This window comes from Heterocephalus glaber, unplaced genomic scaffold, assembly GCF_053883595.1.
Source record: "Heterocephalus glaber isolate CG9 unplaced genomic scaffold, H.glaber_assembly_v1.0 deba00001538, whole genome shotgun sequence".
Taxonomy (NCBI): Eukaryota; Metazoa; Chordata; class Mammalia; order Rodentia; family Bathyergidae; genus Heterocephalus; species Heterocephalus glaber.
The window spans coordinates 22,430,636-22,452,198 of NW_028258333.1; the positions used below are offsets into that span (position 1 = coordinate 22,430,636).

Below are 21,563 nucleotides of genomic sequence, written 5' to 3' on the forward strand. Positions count from 1 at the left end.
CCTTCTTGTTTACACAGGATACAAGAACTTTGTCTCAATGATTGATTTCATCTCCTACCTCTCCCTACCTCATGGTCCCATCACACTTACAAATTCACTGAGGCCAATTTAGTGCAACTTGCTTCTTCACCCTTGATATAATTTCAGTGTGCCCCCCACAGTTTCATTCACTGAAGCCTGGTCCCAAGTGTGTTGTTATTGAGGTGATAGAATCTTTAAGAGTTATGGCCTAATGGAAGGTAGTTAGATCTGAAGAATCATATACTCAAGAATGAATTAATAATGTCTTGAAGGAGTGGGTCAAGTCCAATAGGAGTGGATTAGTTTCCATGAGAGCAGTTGTTATATAAAAAAAAATAGTGAGCTTGGCCACTCCTCTGTCTCTTGCTTCCTGATTTCCTGTGATCTCACTCCCTGTTCTCTTGTAGCTGGTTCCTTTTCTGCCTCTCTACCATGTTGTGATGTGTTGGAGTTGTCCAGGACGCAAAGGAGAGTCAGACCAGGAGAATGCAGTTAAGTGGACAAGCAGAGGGCTGCAGCTCACAAGGCAAAACAGCAACTTGGCTCTGTTGCCCATATCTTTTATTGAGGCGGTGTACAATGGGAGAGCATGAGAAACGTGAGAGTTTTACAACCAAGGCCTTGAGGCTGTTTTCTTAGAAATAACATCTTGAAAGCTTTCATACCTAATCTTGAGCTTTCCCAAAGCAGAATACTCATTCCCTCGGGACTCAAGGTCCCAGGAACAGAAGGAGCATTGCATGCAATGCTCCCTGGATGTTATCTCACATTCAAGAGAACATCTGCTGTTCCTGGCACCATTTCCCCAGAGTTCACCTTAAACAACATTCTTCTCTACACTTCCCCCTTTTGTTTTTGCTTCATTCTATGGAGCATAAGTGAGAATACAGCAGATTGTTGATTAGTTATTCTTTGGGATCCTTGCAATCTTTACCAGACTAAACAAAAGAAAAGACACATACATATAACTAAGAACAATAATCCCACCAAAGACCCCAAGAGGGTTTTGATTTGTGATATTGGGTTCGTTTTACTTAGCCCATCCATCATTCCCTGCATGAGATTCAAACCACCGAGAGATTCTAACTGTTTTTGATAGGTCTCGGTTATTTGATTTTGCAAATTCAATATCTCAGAAGATATATTACCATGGTTTAACAGATGTTTTCATTCTGTCTCCCAAGGGAAGGCAGTTTCATTATAAGGAATAGGAGTTACACAGAAAGTACTGGTATTCCAATCACACTTAAATTGGATCTGCCTTTGAAGGCTCACAATCTGATCACCCAACATTATTACAGCTTGTTGTAAATCAGCTAATTGGCTAGAAAGATCACTGTCAATCTGTCTTTGTAAGGACCATAATTTCTCAGAGTCCTTATGCCAGTCCTGAACAAAGTCTGTTGTCTGAATAGTCTGTTGTAAAGCAACTCCAGCAGCAGCAGTGGTGGCAGTCACAGCAATGATTCTCAAAATAGCGGTGATAACAAGTCCAACGAATCTTTTTACTCATTTTGACACGTGTCTCATAATTTGTTGTAGCATCATGGTCACAGGTGAATCTTGCCATGGGTGGTTGAGCTGTACAGGCAGCCAGACCCCAGTTCTTGCTCACAGGATGTACGGACTCTGACTACTCACGTTAAATGGGATAGAATTATTAAGGCAAGTATAAAAAGAACAATTGAGACAATATACAAGACCAGTGGTGTTGTTCCATTCTGCCGGGCCCACCATAAACAAAAAAGGTAAATGGATGCAAGTTTGAACAAAAGCAGTTTCATTTACAGTAAAACTAAGATGTGTATCATTGGAAATTCTCTTGGTCCAAATATGCCCTTTCCAAGCTTTTAAAAGTGTCAAGGAGGCGCCTACCTTCCATAAATGGGAATGGATTGGTCATCTGAACAAGTGTGGACTGGGTACAGCGAAGCCCCCACCATGCCAAACTAAGGAATGTTTGGCCCCTGAGTGAGTATGAATGGTTTGGTTTTCTTTGTTCCACCATAAGTCAGACCCAAATCCCTTGACCCGAGCTGACCCAATAGGGCTCCAATCAATGACACTTCCATAGGAAGTATTAAGTAAAACTCGGGCCTCCTCACCTCTACATTGGGTCCAGTGCACCCAATTATCAAAATAAGTAGAAATAGGGACCTGACATGGAGGTAAGTCTGGAGGTAAAGTTTGATTATCCTTGTGTTCCTCTTTAAATCCTTCCAGACTTAACAGGAATAACTGTTTGGGAGTTTCGTGACCACCTTGGGTGGTGTTGCATGTTATTGATAGCCAAGCTTGAGAGCTTAATTTTAAACAATGAGATCCATGCCCTATGCAGATAGGCAGGCCATCTGCTCCTGCAGTATAATTGTTAATAATTTTTCCTTCTTCCTCTGGTTTAAGGGGACCCCAAACATCAAATGGTCCGGGCATCCAGTTGGAATCATTGACATATATAGGGATATTGGGATCTTCCCATGTCACCATTCTATTTAAGGGGGGGTTAGGAACATAAGCCCAATAAGTGTAATTTGCACCACTTACCTGAAGAGTGATCACAGAAAGCATGGCAAGAAACAGTGTAGTAGCATTCAGAGGCTGACCAGATTGTTGCACTACGTGTTGTCCTTCATTAGTCAAATTTTTTAGTTGACCTCATGTCAGGACGGTAGATGTACATGTACAGGTTAATGGAATTCTGAAGGTAGGTCTGTTAATATGCAAACGTTGCATATATTCAGTCAGACCCAGGGTGTCAAACTTCCTCTTGTTGTTCACATCAAAGTTTGATGTTCTTTGTGGGAATCCAGAATTTGGAATCACCTGTGGAAATATAAGCATAACCTCAGCCCCATTTTAACGCTAAGGCTGGTAACCAAGTGTTTTCCATCGGAGGTCTATAAAAAATAGGTTGTTGTAAATCAGGGGTGTTTTGGGGCTGCCAATGTCTGGCAGCTGCAATGAGACCATCCGAAGCTTCATTCAAAAAACTAATAGTAAATAGGGCTTGACTTAACCTTTGCTTAGGTGTGCCCCATATTCTCCCTTTTTGTTTTAATAACATTTCTTTTAATGTTTGATTGGCTCATTCAATGATAGCCTGTCCTTGAGTATTGTAAGGCAATCCTGTACAATGTTCAATGTTAAATGTAGCTAAGAAATGTTTAAATTTGACAGAAGTATAGGCAGGGCCATTATCTGTTTTCAGGTAGTTTACCTAAAACACTCATTGCTTCTAGAAGATGTTTAATCATTGCATCAGCTTTTTTTGAACTCATGGCCATTGCCCATGTGAACCCTGAGTAAGTATCTATAGAGTGGTGAATATATTTTACTTTGCAAATTCAGTAAGGTGTGTAACATCCATTTGCCATAATTGATTAGCCATAGTACCCTGTGGGTTAGTTCCACGTTCACAAGCAGGAGTATGTATTTTTGAACAGGTGGGACAGGTATGAATTATATCGCGTGCCTGTTGCCAAGTGATATTGAATCTAGTCCGAAGACGCTTTGCATTTGAATGGTATAATGAATGATCCTGTTGAGCCTTTAAAACAGTGTTGATTAAGAGTTTATCTATCTGATCATTTCCTCTCAACATAGGACCTGGTAAACCTGAATGAGGACAAATATGAGTAATGTAAATGTGATTATTTCTAGTTCTAACCAAATGTTGTAACTGCAAGAATAGCTGATGTAATTGAGACCCATTATCAAAAATGGTGGCACTTTCAATATTTTTAACAGTGAATTCAGCATACTGAGAGTTTGTTACAATATTAAGAGGTTCAGAATGATGTGTCAATAATAACATTATTGCAAACAACTCAACTTGCTGTACAGAACTCTATTTGGTTTGTACAATTTTTTTATCTTGATCTCCAGAAAAACCAGCCATGTCCATCTTATTAGCATCAGTATAAAATGTTGGGCCTTTTAAAGGGGAATTAACAACAACAGTTGTCAAAATCCATTGAGTGTTTTTGAGAAATTGAAGTCTCTTATCTTTGGGATAAGGATTATAGATTTTGCCTAGGTAATGGGCAAGAGCATTTTGCCAGTTGTCACTGATTTAATAAAAATTATTAACTTGTTTTAATGTATAAGGAACTATAATTTCTTGAGGATCATACCCTGACATTTGTCTCAAGTGGAGTCTCCCTTTGAGAATTAATTCACACACTTTCTGTAAGTTTCCAGCTTGTTAACACTTTTGTGAGGTAAGAAAACCCATTCAATTATATTAGTTTTCTGTATTAATAGTCCTGTTGGAGAATGAGGAGTATGAAAAATGAGTAAAGCTAAGGACTCTAAACTTTCAATTCTCTGTACTTGAGCATTTTACATTTGTTGTTCAACCCACTGCAGTTCCTTTTCTGCCTCAATTCATGGACTGTCCAGATCAGGAGGTCCTTCTAATATCTGAAGCAAGTGAGTTAAAGCATAAGTAGGAATGCCCAGCGAGGGCCAAAGCCAATTAATGTCTCCCAGAAGTTTTTGATAATCATTAAGAGTTTTTAAGGAGTCCTTTCTCAATTCTATTTTTTGAGGAATAATAGAGGTCCTCTCAATAATTTGTCCCAAATACTTCAAGGGGTGTCTCTTTAGTGAATTAAGACCAGAATAATTATGTTCTGGGCGGCTGCTTCTTTATTCACCAAGGGGAGTACCCACGCTCTCTATGTACATCGACACTAAATCTCGATGGCACTTTGATTAGTTAGCAACCTGGGGGAAGAGCCTTTAATTTAATAATATTTGTCTATAAGCCAATGTAATAATAGGTGAATATCTTTTAAGAAAAAAAATTATTTATTTATTTATTTTCTCAAAAGGTGAAAAGGAAAAGAGAAAAGAAAAAAATTGAGCTCAACTGGACAAACAGACAAACAGACAACAGACAAACATATAAGACAATTTATAAAATTAGAGTGCACTCAAATATATTTGGCCAAATCAAATTATAATATACTTTTTATGATTTTTTAGGTTTATAATTATATGTAACTGGTCAAAAACTTTTGTAGTCAATTAACAGAGATCTGTTGAGATTAGAATCAGAAGGAATGCAAGCACTTTTATACCTGTAAATATAACAAGAACATTTTCAAGTTGTCCCCCCCTTTTTAAAATTTTTTACCGTAAACCTATAATTATTATTCCTCTGGGGGCACCATTTCAGTCCTGGACCTCGCTGTGGATTTGTTGGTCGTTGCTGGTGAGGTGGGTCACTCAGGTGCTGCTGGCTCATCGCTCTCAGCAGGGGTGCTATCCCTGGTCTTTGAGATGTTGGCAGTTCCACCAGTGTGACCCATGATCGCAAGTTCCAGGAGGGCAGCCACAAGGTTTTATCCTTATCTGTCAGCAAACAGGAAAAATCTCTACCCCAAGTTATTAAGGCAGGAGGAATTTTTTGATGTGTGGCCTTTTGTAATCTTAAAAACAAGTTTAATAATTCAGGTTCTAAGGTAGAGCAGACCACAGCTCCTTCCAGACTTTGAGTCAAACAAACTGCAAAGAGAAATCACTCAAAATATTAAGAGGTTGGGAAGAGAAGTTTTTAATCACAAATAAAATGGCTAGCAATGCTGACCTGTGAGCATAAAGACCAGATGTAGGCAACACATAACTAAAGGAAGAGCTCCAAATTGCTGCTTGACCCTTAGAGGAGCCATCGGTGAAATAGGTTGAGGCACCTTGCAATGGCTGAAATTGAGTATTCTTGGGGAGAATAAACTCATGTCGCGAAAAAAGCTGAAACAGAGGATCACTAGGGTAATGATTATCTATCTGTCCAATGAAATCTGCAAAGGCTACTTGCCAATATAAAGCAGTTTGTAGCAGCATCTGTATTTGATCCTTATCAATTGGGATAATGATGAAATGAGGGTCAGCACCAAATAATTATCAGGTATGATTACATCCCAAGGAAACTATTTTTGCAGTTTGCTCTAGATATAATTGTAGAGATTTCACTAACTGGTTAGATAAAAACAACCATTCCATGGGAAAGACACATTTCTCATACCATTGCCCTATCAAACCTGTAGGTGAGTGGGGAGTATTAAGCACAAACAAATGAACCAGATAATTAGAGTTTATACAAAAAACCTGACAGTTATGTATGTTTTGTTCTATTAATTGTAACTCCTTTTGTGCCTCTGGAGTTAATTTTCAAGGGGAATTAAGATCAGCATCTCCCTGTAATATTTTGTGTAAATTCTGTAATTGAAAAGTTGCTATCCCTATTTTAGGCCTAATCCAATTAATATCACCTAATAATTTTTGAAAATCATTCAATGTTTTTAATTTGTCTGTCCTAAATTGTAGCTTTTGTGGCTTAACCAATCGCTCTGTTAACAAGGTACCCAGGTAAGTATAAGGCTCAGATAGTTGAACCTTTTCAGATGCTACGCACAATCCAAAATGCGCTAAATCCTTCTTTGCAACAGATAATGCTTGTAAAAGTAGCTGTTGTGTATTTGCAGAGCTTAATATATCATCCATATGTGTTAAATATACGGTAGGAAATAATTTACGAGTAGCTTGAAGAGCCTGTGCTACAAAAAGCTGACACAGTGTGGGGCTGTTAACCATTCCTTGAGGCAACACAGTCCACTGAAAGCGCTTCATCGGTTCTTTAAAATTTGTACTAGGTACTGAAAAAGCAAATTGAGGTTGGTCACTTGGCCACAAAGGAATGTTAAAGAAGCAGTCTTTTAAATCTATAATTCTAAGTGGCCACTTCTGGAGGACTGCCACTGGGTTTGGTAAGCCAGGTTGCAGTGCCCCCATTGGAATGAGGCTTGCATTAACTGCACGCAAATCCTGAAGCAAACGCCCTTTGCCTGACCTTTTAGGAATAGCAAAGATAGGTATGTTCCAAGGGCTCACAGATGGTTTTAAATGCCCCTCCTTAAATTTTTCTAATATGAGTTGCTCTAGAAGGATTAGTAGAACAAGTTCAATCTGTAACTGACTGTGAACAATCAATTGAGATAACTCACTACCTTCGGACCAGCCTTTCAGAATTTTTTTTAATTTGAGTCATGAGCAAATGGTGTGGCCGCATCCCTTGTTCCAATTCTGAATCAGAATCTCCAGATTCCTGGTCCAACTCAGAATTGTTGGATTCCTGGTCCAACTCAGAATTGTCGGATTCCTCATCATGATCCTTCCCCGCGGCATCAGGTAGAACCATCCGCTCAGGGAGAGGGAGCTCCGAGCCCCTGGTCGGCTTAGGCAGAGGTGGGAGCAGTCGTGAAAGCAAATCATCAGCGGACTCATAACCCCGATGTGGTAAATTTTTGTCAGGTTGTTCAAAGTCTGTCCCATAAGACTCAGAATCAGACTGCAAAGGTTGCAAAGCAAGAGAAATGCGATTGCAGAGCGACCAAACCGAAACTGAAATCGGGTCGCCATTCTGATGAGCGTGGGGCAAGGTGCGCATTACTTGTCTCCAAACCTTTAAATTCAACTGTGATTTTCCTTTAGGATGAAATCAACAGCAATGCTTCCTTACCACTGAAAACAGTTCCTTAAACTGGGATTTCTTCACATTGACCCCAGATCCTTTCAATAAATTCCGCAATAACCTAATATATTGCGTTTCAGTGGATGGGGAGTTCCCCAAGACTCTGCTCAGAATTTCCCAAAAGTTTCGCTTTCTCTGGAGCATACTATTCCTTTTCGATTCCCTGGTCCTTAATAGCGACTCACCTTCAAGTCCCTGTTCGGCCGCCACTTGTTGGAGTTGTTCGGGATGCAGAGTCAGACCACAAGAATGCAGTTCAGTGGACAAGCAGAGGGCTGCAGCTCACAAGGCAAAACAGCAACTTGGCTCTGTTGCCCATGTCTTTTATTGAGGTGGTGTACAATGGGAGAGCATGAGAAACGCGAGAGTTTTACAACCAAGGCCTTGAGGCTGTTTTCTTAGAAATAACATCTTGAAAGCTTTCATACCTAATCTTGAGCTTTCCCAAAGCAGAATACTCATTCCCTCGGGACTCAAGGTCCCAGGAACAGAAGGAGCATTGCATGCAATGCTCCCTGGATGTTATCTTGCATTCAAGAGAACTTCTGCTGTTCCTGGCACCATTTCCCCAGAGTTCACCTTAAACAACATTCTTCTCTACAGAAGTGATGGAGCCACAGTTTCCTTGCCAGGACACAGGTACTATGCTGTTTGGACCCTCCGGCCAGTGTCATAGTGAGAAAAATATATCTCTTTACTTTATAAGTTATACAGCCTCAAGTATTTTGGTATAGCAACGTGAAACAGGCTAACATGAGTCCAGCCAGAGTCTTTAAAAAAGAAACAAAAGTTTTTATGTCCCATCATATTCAATATTGATTGCTGCTTTGGTATATAAAAAATAGGTCCAGACAAAATAATAGGGCACAGAAAATTCTACTTCAAGCATTCTGGGGGAGTTTTTGGCCTTTTTGTATGTTCTTGAGACACTACAGGTTGGTTAGTCCAACACCCACTTTGTTCTTGCCAGCCACTGGTGTAGACTTCCAAATTTCCCTTTCAGTCTTGAGCATCCAGGAGACAGAATTCTAGGACACTAAGACAGAACACTCTTGGCCAAAAGGAAGGAGTTAATTCTGTGTAGCATTTAGTAAATCTAAAATCCCCATTCTTCTATACATGGGGAAACATTTTGATGTGGATACATACCTTCTACCTCCAGGAAATCTGGAAACCAGAACTCTCCATGCCTGATTAAAAACAAAAAAAGAACCCAAAGCAAAAAACTCTCTATGGGCACTAGATTGAATGTGGAGACCCACAAGGTTGTATCTGACCCTGATATACATGTGCAGACAGGCTTCCTGAGCATTGGTAGAATATGTGGGAGGAAAAAAAAATAAAAGAATTTGCCCAATGCCTTTCTTAGAAGTTATTCCATAATAAATGGTGGAGGCAGAAATGAGGGAAAGAGGCTGAGAAGAGGTGGGAGGAGGCTGGAACAATCAGGCTCAAGGACTCCGAGAGGGGCTGTGGGGAGAAAAGAGTGTGCTGCAAGGCTGAATATCTGAGGATGAGTAGTACAAGTCATTCAGAGATAGGAATCACAGCACCGGCCTTGCTGCTGGGCAAATTAAAGACAAGAATAATGGACAAAGAATTCTGACTACAAGAAGCAGCTAGTGAGGAGGATCTTGTAGCAAAATTAGCAAATGTATAAGAATGCAGAGAACAAGAAGTTGCCAAAACTGGTGGGAAGCTCCCAAGTAATAGCAACATCACTCAAGTATACTTTCCCAAAACTGCACCTAGAATCTCACCCCCTTCAGCTTCCTGGCCCCACTCAGCCATGTGGCCACCATCCAACTGCCCAAAAAGCTATGTGGTGCCCAGAGTGAGGCCCAGCAGGAACAAGAAGACACCAAACAGGTACTACTCATGCCATGGCTGCTGGAAGGTGTAGGGCTGCAGGTGCACCAGCCCATCTGGAGGATGTGGTTGATCCAGACCATCACCTGCTGGGAAAGGGTCAGGGGTGAGAGCACATGATGATGCTGGAGCCTCCACTGCACCTGTTGTACCTGTTCGCAGACAGAGGGGCGGGAGAATCATTAGATGGCAGGTCTCAGCAACCTAGGCTGGAGACGGAGGCTGGCTTCCAGGAATTAAACCTGGCCCTGGGATTTTGCATATTAATTATGCATATGAGTGCATATGAATTATACAGTTTTCTAAAGAGTCCTACATACACAGACTTCAACTTAATGCTGAAAATGAAAAGTAAAGAGGTATAAAAATCATTCCTGCCTTCACAGATTTATGACCTACTAAACCAAAAAAACCACAGATGTATTTACTGTTAACAAAATTACATTGCTCATAATTCTCTCAATGGCTAGAGCTAGGAAACATATACATATGATGTAGATTGCATATGGAGATTCCACATCTGTGTCTCTACCTATATAAACTATCACTATGTCTATATTTAGTTGGGGTTTTTTTTTAAGACAAGGTCTCAATATGTAGTTCAGGCTGGCCTTGAACTCACAGTGATCCTCCTGCCTCAGCCTCACAAGTGCTGGGATTACAGGTGAGCATCACCAGACCAGGCAATATTTAGCCTTAAAAATCACAGAGTTATACTATCTTCAAGTCCAGTACAACATTCTTCTAATATTCCTCATTCTCACATTTATATTTCCCTTTTCCAAAATAATAAATCTAGCTGTCAATATTATCAATCAATACTTTTGCTAATTTGCTGAAACCTACAATGCACAGAACATAGGTGTAGCTGAACTAACCAACCCACTTGTGGAAAATAAAGCTCCTTAGAAGACTACGATATTTTTTATCTTTAGTTTGAGGAGCTTATACTAAAGTAATATTTCAAAAGTTATGCGGCTTTTTGTTTTTGCTACCTTGTGTTTATGTTATTTGTTTAGGGGAAAAGGGAATTTTTTATGTTTGTAATCCATTTCAAGAACTGCCCCTGTTAGTGTTTATTTAATACACTATGAATACACACACATTTGAATATACATACATTTAAATACACATACTACAAATATTTATAGGAATACAGACGGTAAAGAGCCAACCTCAGGAAGTTTCAGTTGGGAATGAGGACTCCACTGGCAATTGTACTAGAGGACATATATGTTACAAACTGGCAAAAAGTTGACTATTTTATATTTTGCATATGGCCTGAGGCCTTGCAGGATACTGACATTAAGGGTAATGGACTAATTTATCTGGCAGATGAAACTCAAAGGCACTCCAATATTTGGGATGTGACCTGGGTACCACTGGCTGCTTTTAGCCAGGTTTATAGTGAGAATCGGAGGCCAAGGACAGAAAAGGAAAATTTGAAAAACTTAAATTTAGGCCCAGAAGGAAACGTGTAAATTTGAGATCAAGGTGTGACTGCTAAAGAGATTACTGTCATTAGAAAGAAACCAAGTACTTTGCACAGATATAGGAAGAAAGATTATTTGAAGACAATTAGGAATCATCAAGACCCACCCCTCACAGGCTCAAATTTATAAAACTCAACCTTTCATTTGAGAAGAGAGGCCCTGGGCTCTTCACTCAAGAAAGATCACTAGGAAATTAGAAGCCTGGGATTCATTTTACTGTGCTCAGCCAGCCAGGCATTCAGATGCTGCTGCAGCCATAGGCTAAGGAGGCCTGGCTACTGCCCATGCTGGTGGCAGGCTTTGTCAATGTACATGTGATACTTGTTTCACCAGTAGACAGAATGCAAGAGTTTTAGGGTAGGGAAGCTTCCATTCAGATTTCAAAGGAAATCTGGGCCTGAGAGATCAGACAAGGTGCCTCTGGGAGGGCAGCGTATGAAGTTGTGGGAATGAAGACAAAGGTGCTGTGGAGACCCCAGGAATTTTCAGATGACAGGTATATGGAATAATATCAGCCAAGGAAACCTGCAGGCCATAAGTGGAGCAGCAAAGCCATAGGGGTGGGGCTACTGATTTCCCTCAGAACTCACATTTTAACACCATGTGCCCCAGAACTGTATACAAAGCTACAGGACTTAGTGTTTGTCCTCCTGGATTTCAGTCTTGTTTTGATCCAAGTCTTTTCTACCCCTGTATTCCTCCCTTTTGGAATGGTATGTTAACCCTGTGCCATTGTACCTTGGGATTGTGTAATTTGCTTGTGATTTTCACAATGGTTCACAGCTAAGAGCTTGCCTTGACTCTCACAAGAGACTTAAATATGAACTATTGAGAAATGCTGGAATTTTGAGGACTTTGAAGAAGGTATTGTTGTATTTGTGGTTGTACACAGGATAACAGTGTAATGTTAGGTGTAATTATAAACTTGCCATTGTTTTTATTTGGAGATTAAATATGGATTAAGGAGATGTGTTTATTGACAAAGAGTAGGGATGTGGAGATCAGAGTGTCAAGTAGATTGGCTTTGGATTCCATTAGGGCATTGGTGGAGCACATATCTGAGTTTGTCTGGGTGAGTCATGGAGGTATAACTATGGAGTCTCTATCTGGTCCGTTCCACCTTCTTTCCTCTCCAGTACTGTTCTCCTACTCTGCCTCCTGGCCACCACAAACTAAGCAGATTTTCTCTGCCATGACCTTCCACCATAATGTTTCTATCTTTGACCCTGATAATGGACTGAATCCCTTTAAAACATGAGACAAAATAAGCCTCTCCTCCTTCAAATTGTGGATTTGGGGTGTTATATCCAGCAGTGGGAAAGGTGACAATACATTTGATTTCCACAATCCTGGCTATGATGTTGAGTCATCCTCTAAATTAAAGACCCAATCAAAAATAGGCAACTGAACTAATACTTCTCAGAAGTAGTGCAAATGTAAAATACATACATGAAAAAATATTCAAAGTCTCAGATCATTAGTGAAATGCAACTTAAGATAACATTGAGATTCTATCTTACTCTAGAAAGGATAGCTATAAACAAGAATTCAAATAATAACAAATATTGACAAGGCTGTGGAGGAACACTTTTACACTGTTGGTTTGAATGTAAACTAGTACAACACCATGAAAATCATCATGGAGATTTCTCACAAAACTAAAAGTAGAAATTCCATTCAGGTATACCTCTTCCATCTATTTTTCCAAAAGTTAAAGATATCATATTACAATGATACATGCATACTCACATTTAAGCAGAACAACTGAAGATAGCTAAATCTTGGAAGTGTCTGTCCTGTATGTCTATCAATAGATGAGCAGATAACAAAATGTGGTGTTTATAAAGAAGGATAAGTATGAGTTACTTGTAGGAAAATGGATGCACCTTGAGACCATACTATTAAGTGAGATAAATTAGACACATAAGCTTAAATATCACATGGTTTCTTTTATATGAGAAATGTAAAGGATAAATAATTTCAAGAGTAAGATAAGAGACAATAGGAAACAGGGTGATAGATCTTTTGCAATTAGGAAAGGGAACAAGAGATGCTGGGGAAGAAGAGGGAATAAGAAAAAAGGGGTGTAAAAAGAATTAAGATATGTTATGAATATATACCAACTCCCCACAATGAATGTAATCATTATGTACTGCAAATGTACTATTAAAAATAATTTTTTAAAGGTGACAGCAGCAAAGAACACACCTATTCAAGGAGAATGGAGCTTTCCAAAAATAAGCACACCTTCTTTTCCTTTTTTCTTTTCCTTTTTTATTCCATCCACTCTATACACTTATTGATTGGTGCCACCTACAACCAAGGTGGTATTTGTCCCCTCAGCTTGCAGGCCTACCTGTCAGTCTTCCACAGTCCCAGACTGAGCTGTACATAAGTACTCTGCTAAGACATTCTTACTCCAGCCAAGTTGAAATGGCACAGTCAACAGTTATAACTGTGTTTTCTCAGGTTCTTTTTCAGTATTTATGAAAAAAGTAATATAATTTTTCTTGTATATCTATTAGTAAATTCCCATAATATTAAACCAGGTGTACATTTCTTAGAAAAAATTAAACTAGGATAAATCCTGCCATTTTCCTAAAGTAGTAGTTTATTGTGTTAGCTAATATTTATTCATCTTTATTTTTTGCTATTCACAGAAATATTGTGTTTCCTTGTCATACTTAAGGTCTTTTGGCTTAAAGTTAATTCATATTCTTCTTATTTTTCTTTCTTATTCTTGTGATATCCCTTTGTGATGCTATATTTATTATGTTTCAATGTCAATTATGTACCAGGCAGAAATAATTCTGCAAGCAAAACAATAAAAGTATTGTTCTTCATAATTTATATTTGAGAAGAGAGTTGAGCAATACTATATAGTAGATTAGTTAGCAATAAAGAATGTAATGAACCAGGGAAAGCAGCTATGAGAGATGGCTTCATAGTAAATACCTGAAAGAAGAGATGAGCTCACCATGCTTGGTGTTTCTTAATAAATGAGTATGTGCCAAGGGGCAATATTATGTCCAGTATTTCTAAGTCTGGTGTCTGATAACAATCTTCACAGCCATGCTAAGTAGTATTCTATTCTACTCTATTCTATTCTATTCTATTCTATTCTGAGCTAGCTCCTCCTTGTATTGTTTCTTTTAATAAAAAATGAGTCTGAGGTTGAGGTTTGTCAAGTGTCTGACTTTACCCGGATTCCCAAACACCATGTTAAGAGATGCCCCTTGTGGCTTCCGGGCCACCACTCTACTGCTCCCAGCCCAGAGGAAGGGGCTTCAGGGCCACTGTCCCACCACTCCCAGCTCAGAGGAGGTGAGCTGCATGGGTGCCAACAGCTCCCCCCCAGTCAAAATGAGAAGACACATAAACAAGTCTCAAAACTAAACTTCCAGATCACCTACACCAACCCCAAAGGGAGATAAGATGGAACACTCATACTTAACCACCTGGACTCCCTGAACTGGCAAGAAAAGAGGATCTGGGAAAAATGAAATCAGAAATAATTTCTCAGATAACAGCAGAGATTATGCTCATAGTGCAAGACATGATTAATAAATCTAGAAGGAGTTGAGGAACATGATGGAATCCCAATACAGGAAATAAATGGAATCCATAAAACACATGCAAACAGTTTTTAATCGAGGAGATTAAAAACTCCATTGAAAGTCTACACAGCAGAATGAGCCAATATGAGGACAGAATTTCTGATATAGAAGATAAGATTGCAATTAGTGACCAGGAAAAGAAAAATTGCTTTAAAATTGTAAGGGACCATGAGAAATCAATCCAGCAGCTGGTAGATGATGCAAAGAAGAATAACATAAGACTGATTGGAGTCAACGAAGAAACAGGAGAGAGTTCAGATGACATAAAAAAACAGTTCATAGAAATAATAGCAGAAAACATCCCAAGCAGGGGAAAAGAACTTGATATACAGATAAGTGAGGCATATAGGACTCCAAATAGCCTTGGTCAAAAAAAATCTACACATAGGCATATAATTGTTAAGATTCCAGAAACTCAACAGAAGAACAAACTTCTACAAGCAGTTAGAGAAAGAAACAAATCACATACAAAGGAAAGCCCATCAGAATCACAGCAGAGTTCTCAACATAAATCCTCAAGGCAAGAAGAGCTTGGAGTGATGTATTCGAAGCCCTAAAGGAAAACAGCCTCCAACCCAGATTGATGTACCCTGCAAAACTGTCTTTCAAAATTGATGGAGAAATAAGATACTTTCATGATAAAGAGCACCTTAAGAACTTCATGAATACCAAACCAGCATTCCAAAAAATTTTAGACAATATCCTAGGAACAGACACTAAGGATCACAACTCCAGGAAGCACAGCAGAAGGAATCCATCAGGTGTGAAAAGAAATTAAATGTAAAGGGGTAGAATCCAACAAAAAGAAAGAGCCATGACAAGGATAAGTCAATATGTATCAGGTATAACCATCAATGTTAATGGTCTCAATTCACCAATCAAAAGAAATAGACTAGCAGAATGGGTCAAGAAGCAAAATCCAGCAATATGCTGCATACAAGAAACACACTTTATTCAAAATGAAACTCCTAAATCAAAAGTTAAAGGGTGTAAAACAATATTCCATGTGACAGGAACCTGAAAAAAAGCAGGAATAGCTAACCTCTTTGCAGATCAGGCAGATTTCAAACCAACACTGATTAAGAGAGACAAAGAAGGATACTACATCCTTGTAAAGGGAATAATCCAACAGGAAGAGATGATAATCATAAAAATATTTGCAGCAGATGCTAGTGCACCCAACTATATAAAACAAATACTAATGGACATGAAAAGTCGTATATGTACTAATAAAATAGTAGTGGGGGAACTCAATACCCCACTGTCACAAATAGATGGATCAACTAGACAAAAAATAAGTCATGAAATACTCAGTCAAACTCTTGAACAAATGAACTTAACAGATGTTTACAGAGTGTTCCACCCCACAAAATCAGAATATACAATCTTTTCGGCTGCATACGGGTTGTTCTCCAAAATAGACCACATACTCACACATAGAACATGTTTAAGTAAGTGCAAAGGAATTGAAGTTATCCCCTGTATATTATCAGACCATAGAGTGGTGAAATTGGAGATCAATAGCAAAAGAAACTCAAAAAATTTCATAAACACATGGAAATTGAACAACACACTTCTGAATAACCAATGGGTCACAGAGGAAATTAAAGGAGAAATCAGACAGTTCCTTCAATTAAATGACAATGACAATACAATATATTGGAATCTATGAGACACAATAAAAGCAGTCTTACAAGGGAAATTCATAGCAGTGAATACACATATTAGGAAAACAGAGCAAGCCCAATTAAACAACCTGATACTGAAGCTCAAGCTTCTAGAAAAAGAAGAGCAGGAAAAACCCAAAAATCATACAAGGGAGGAAATTATAAAGATCAGAACAGAAATCAATTCAATGGAGACTAAGAGCACAATACCAAAAATTAATGAAGCCAAGAGTTGGTTCTTTGAAAGAATAAACAAAATTGACAAACACTTAGCCAACCTTATCAGAAAAAGGAAAGAAAAGACCCAAATCCATGCACTTAGGAATGAAAAGGGTGAAATTACAACAGACCCAGCAGAAATCCAGAGGATCATCAATACCTACTTCAAGAACCTACATGGCAATAAGATGGAAAACAGAAGAAATGGACAGATTCCTAGATATGTATGAATTATCAAAATTGAACGAAGGACTAAAAAATTCTAAACAACCCAATATCAATCAATGAAATTGAAGACTTAATTAAAATCTGAGTTCGATCCCCGGTACCAAAAAAAAAAAAGAAAACGTAATTAAAAACTTACCAACTAGAGTTGCATGGAATGCACCGAATCAGCCCACTGCAGACTGGCAGGTCTGGGGACGCCATAGCAATGTCATGAGTCACACAGAATGTGCCAAATCAGCCCGCACCCCAGCAGCAATCCACTGGACACCCCCCAACCCTGTACATCCACCTGGTTCCACACTACAAAGACGCAGAGGACACCGGACCACCAGACCACTGAACTGGGTAAGTTGGAGTCATCCTCACCTCCCATCAGGACCAGGTCTATCTTCAGGGGAAGGGCAGCTGGAACCTGCAATACAACTCTGCAGAGTTCAACCCTACAGGAGGACAGGGAGCTCAACTTGGGACTTGCAACCAGAAATCTGCCTGAATCTCATGGGTCTGTGACTATCTTGCTGAGACTCATTGACTTATACCTGCACATTGCAACCCACGTTGTCTATTGTGACAGCAGAGACATACCCTGAAAGAGGCCCTTCATCTTCATGGTTATTTTTTTATTCCCAACATTAGTTTTATTATTTTGGTTTTTTTCTCTTTTTTTTCTTTTGCTCCTCTTATCTTTATTTTTTTCCTACTCTTTGCAAATATTTGTTTTTCTCTCCTTTTTTCTTTTCTTTTCTTCTTTTTTGTCTTTCTTCTCTCTCTTACACTCATTCTCTTGCTCTCCCATATTGTTCATCTTCCCCTTTTGTCCCTGTTTTGTTCCTCATTCGAAGTTCTTCTTTATTTTACCATTATTCTCTTTTTCCTTCTCACCTGTGTCCTCTGGCCACACTGCTAACCTTCCCCTATCCTTCTTCCCATCTATCCCTCCCTCCCCAACCCCTTCTAACTCCCCATCCCAAAGGGTAAAGTTGTTATATTAAAGAGTTTATTCACTATATGTTGGGTTGGTCCTCGATCTTGATTTAATTCACACAGCTAAACATGATAGATTAATAACTATCACAAAATGTCATTTTCAACGATGTACTTGATGCAATGGTGTTGCTGATTGTATCACTTGGGCTAAGGTGTTGGTATTGATCTAGTCAATGAACTTTCCTAGTATAAGGAAAATGAGATAGCCTTAGAGTCATTAGAGACTCAAAACTTAAAGACCAGCTATATCTGGAAAACACCTCTGAGAAGCAATCATTCCATAAGGGTTCTAATTATAAGCAACAAAGATACCTACAATAAGCAATTTCAAACTATCAACCCAGGAGTTAAACCAAGGACAGTACCAAAAACAAAAATTGAGAAGACATTTAAGCAAGGCACAAATTCAGACTTCCACCCCACCAAGGGTAAATCCTGGGGGAAATGAGATGGAAAAGTCCCATAACCAACCACCTGGATACCCTGAACTGAGAGCACAGGGAGTAACAAAACAGATACATGAGGCTCTAGAAAAATTCAAAACAGAAATAATCTCCCAGATACCTGCAGAGATGCTGAGCAGAGTGAAAGACATGATTAGAGGATCTAGAACAGAAAGAGATAAAAAAAATAGATGAGCTCAGAAACATGCTGGAAGCCATGAACACCCAGCATAAGAAAGAAATGGAAATCATGATCTCCCAACATAAGAAAGAAATGGAATCCATGAAACAGATTCAAACAGATATTCAGGAGATCGAAAACTCCATTGAAAGTATTCACAGCAGATTAAGGGAATCTGAAGATAGAATATCAGATATAGAAGACAGGATCACAGTTAGAGACCATGAAAATAGAGATTTCTTAAAAATAGTAAGGGACCATGAGAAATCAATCCAACAACTGCTAGATGATGCAAAGAAGAATAACATAAGACTGATAAGAGTCCTTGAAAAAACAGGAGAAAGCACAATTGACATAAAAAAAACTGTTCACAGAAGTAATAGTGAAAAGCTTCCCAGGCAGAGGTAGAGAATTGGACATACAGAGAAGTGAGGCATATAGAACTCCAACTAGCCATGATAAAAAAAAACTACACCTAGACATATAATAGTCAAGATCCCAGAAACTCAACAAAAAAACAAAATCCTACAAGCAGTTAGAGAAAAGAAACAAATCACCTACAAAGGAAAGCCCATCAGAATCACAGCAGACTTCTCAACACAAACTTGGAAATCAAGGAGAGCCTGGAGTCAATTATTTCAAGCCCTAAAAGAAAATAACTTCTAACCTAGAATGTTGTATCCTGCAAAATTATCTTTCAAAATTGATGGGGAAATTAGATACTTCCACAATAAAGAACACCTGAAAAATTTCATGAACACCAAGCCAGCACTACAAGCAATTCTAAACAACATCCTAGAAAAAAGCAATGAAGGTCACAACTCCATGAGGCCCAACAGAGGGAAGCCACCAGGCAAGGTAAGACACTAAAGGGAAAGGGGGAAAAAATAAGAAATAAAAGAGCCAACAACAGTAAAACATCATGACAAGGATAAATAAATATCTATCAATTATAACCATCAATGTTAATGGCCTCAATTCACCAATCAAAAGAAATAGACTGGTAGAATGGATTAAAAAGGAAAATGCAACAATATGCTGTATACAAGAAACACACCTAACAAAAAGAAACTCATAGACTGAAAGTAAAAGGATGGAAAACAGTTCTCCACTCCACAGGAACCCAGAAGAAAGCAGGGGTAGCAATCTTATTTGCAGACAAAGTAGATTTCAAACCAAAACTAATTAAGAGAGACAAAGATGGTCACTACATCCTTGTGAAAGGAACAATCCAAGAGGAAGAGATGACAATCCTAAATATATATGCAACAAATATGAATGCCCCCAACTATACAAAACAAATATTAATGGACATGAAAAACCAAATAAGCAATAATACAATTGTAGTGGGGAACCTCAACACCCCTCTATCACAAATAGACAGATCAACTAGAAAAAAAATTAGCAATGAAATTCTAGAACTGAACCAAGCTACTAAACAAATGGACTTAATAGATGTTTACAGAGTGTTCCACCCCACAAAATCAGAATACACATTCTTTTCGGCTGCACACGGGTCATTCTCCAGAATAGACCACATGCTAGCTTATAGGACATATCTAAGTAAATGTAAAAGAATAGAAGTTACCTCCTGTATATTATCAGACCATAGTGCAATACAATTGGAGATCAATAACATAAGAAACCGCAAAACCCCAACAAACACATGGAAACTGAATAACACCAACCAATGGGTCACAGAAGTAATTAAAGAAGAAATTAAACAGTTTCTACAAGTAAATTAAAATGCCAGTACAACATACAAGAATCTATGGGACACAATGAAAGCAGTTCTACGCGGGAAATTCATAGCAGTGAATGCCCATATTAGGACAACAGAGAGAACTCAGTTAAATAACCTAATGCAGAACCTCAAGCTCCTAGAAAAAGAAGAGGAAAACGAATGCAAAGCTTGTACAAGAGAGGAAATTATAAAGATTAGGGCAGAAATCAATGCAATGGAGACTCAGAGAACAATACAAAAAATCAATGAATCAAAGATTTGGTTTTTTGAAAGAATAAATAAAATTGATAAACCTTTAGCCAACCTTATCAAAAAAAGGAAAGAAAAGGCACAAATACATGCAATTAAGAATGAAAATGGTGACGTCACAACAGATCCAACAGAAATCCAGAGGATCATCAATACCTACTTCGAGAACCTCTACTCCAATAAAATGGAAAACACAGAAGAAATGGGCAGATTCCTAGATACATATGAATTGCCAAAGTTAATGAAGAAGATATAGAAATTCCAAACACCTCAATTACAATGAGTGAAATTGAAAATGTAATAAAAAATTTACTAACAAAGAAAAGCCCAGGTCCTGACGGTTTCACTGCTGAATTTTACAAGACATTTAAAGAACTAATGCCATTACTCTTTAAACTCATCAAGGAAATTGAAAAGGAAGCAATACTTCCAAATTCATTCCTGGAAGCAAGTGTTACTTTGATTCCAAAACCAGGGAAAGAACCAACCAGAAAAGAGAACAGGCCAATCTCCCTAATGAACATAGATGCAAAAATCCTCAACAAGATACTGGCAAACAGAATACATCAAGAAGAGCATACACCCTGACCAAGTCAGATTAATCCCAGGGATACAAGGATGGTTCAACATTCATAAATCAATAAATGTAATACACCATATTAACAGAGTCAAGGAAAAAAATCATATGATCATCTCAATAGATGCAGAAAAAGCATTCGACAAAATCCAGCACCCATTCATGATAAAAACCCTACAGAAAATTAGAATAGAGGGTCTTTATCTTAACCTGATTAAGGCTATCTATGAAAACCCAACAGCCAACATCATACCAAATGGTCAAAAACTGAAAACTTTCACGCTAAAATCAGGAAGAAGACAAGGATGCCCACTATCATCACTCCTGTTTGATGTAGTTCTGGAAACATTAGCCACAGCAATTAGAAAAGAGAAAGAAATAAAAGGAATAAAGATAGGAAAAGAAGAAGTTAAACTATCATTATTTGCTGATGATATGATGCTTTACATAGAAGACCCAAAAAACTCCACCAAAAGACTTCTAGACTTAACTGCCAGATTCAGTAGAGAGGCTGGATACAAAGTCAACCCTCAAAAAACAATAGCCTTCTTGTACACAAATAACAGACTCACTGAGAGAGAAATTAGGGAAACAATTCCTTTTACAAGAGCATCCAAAAAAATTGAAATATCTAGGAATCAATCTAACAAAGGAAGCAAAAGACTGCTACATTGAAAACTACAACACTCTGAAAAAAGAGATCTAAGAAGATACAAGAAAATGAAAAGACATCC

At 38.5% G+C, this 21,563-nt stretch overlaps 1 protein-coding gene across 1 annotated transcript; it reads right to left on the reverse strand.

The window, feature by feature from the left end:
• Window positions 1-513: 513 nt before the first annotated feature.
• On the reverse strand, window positions 514-6,654 carry LOC110347463 (endogenous retrovirus group K member 25 Env polyprotein-like). The gene is made up of 5 exons (XM_087189217.1): window positions 6,561-6,654; window positions 5,212-5,379; window positions 3,415-3,636; window positions 1,941-2,675; window positions 514-1,529 (listed from the first exon to the last, which is right to left on the reverse strand). Exons 1-5 carry the CDS (start codon window positions 6,652-6,654, stop codon window positions 1,189-1,191), a joined length of 1,560 nt encoding a protein of 519 aa, XP_087045343.1. The 3' UTR covers window positions 514-1,188.
• Window positions 6,655-21,563: the final 14,909 nt, after the last annotated feature.

Coding starts and splice junctions, on each gene's coding strand:
- LOC110347463 (XM_087189217.1), bottom strand. CDS start 6,654: ATGAAGCGCTTTCAGTGGACTGTGTTGCCTCAAGGAATGGTTAACAGC. Junction 5,380..6,560: donor ACAGGCTCTTCAAGCTACTC/GTAAATTATTTC, acceptor GTTTGCTGACAG/ATAAGGATAAAACCTTGTGG. Junction 3,637..5,211: donor ACCAACAAATCCACAGCGAG/GTCCAGGACTGA, acceptor GTCCTCATTCAG/GTTTACCAGGTCCTATGTTG.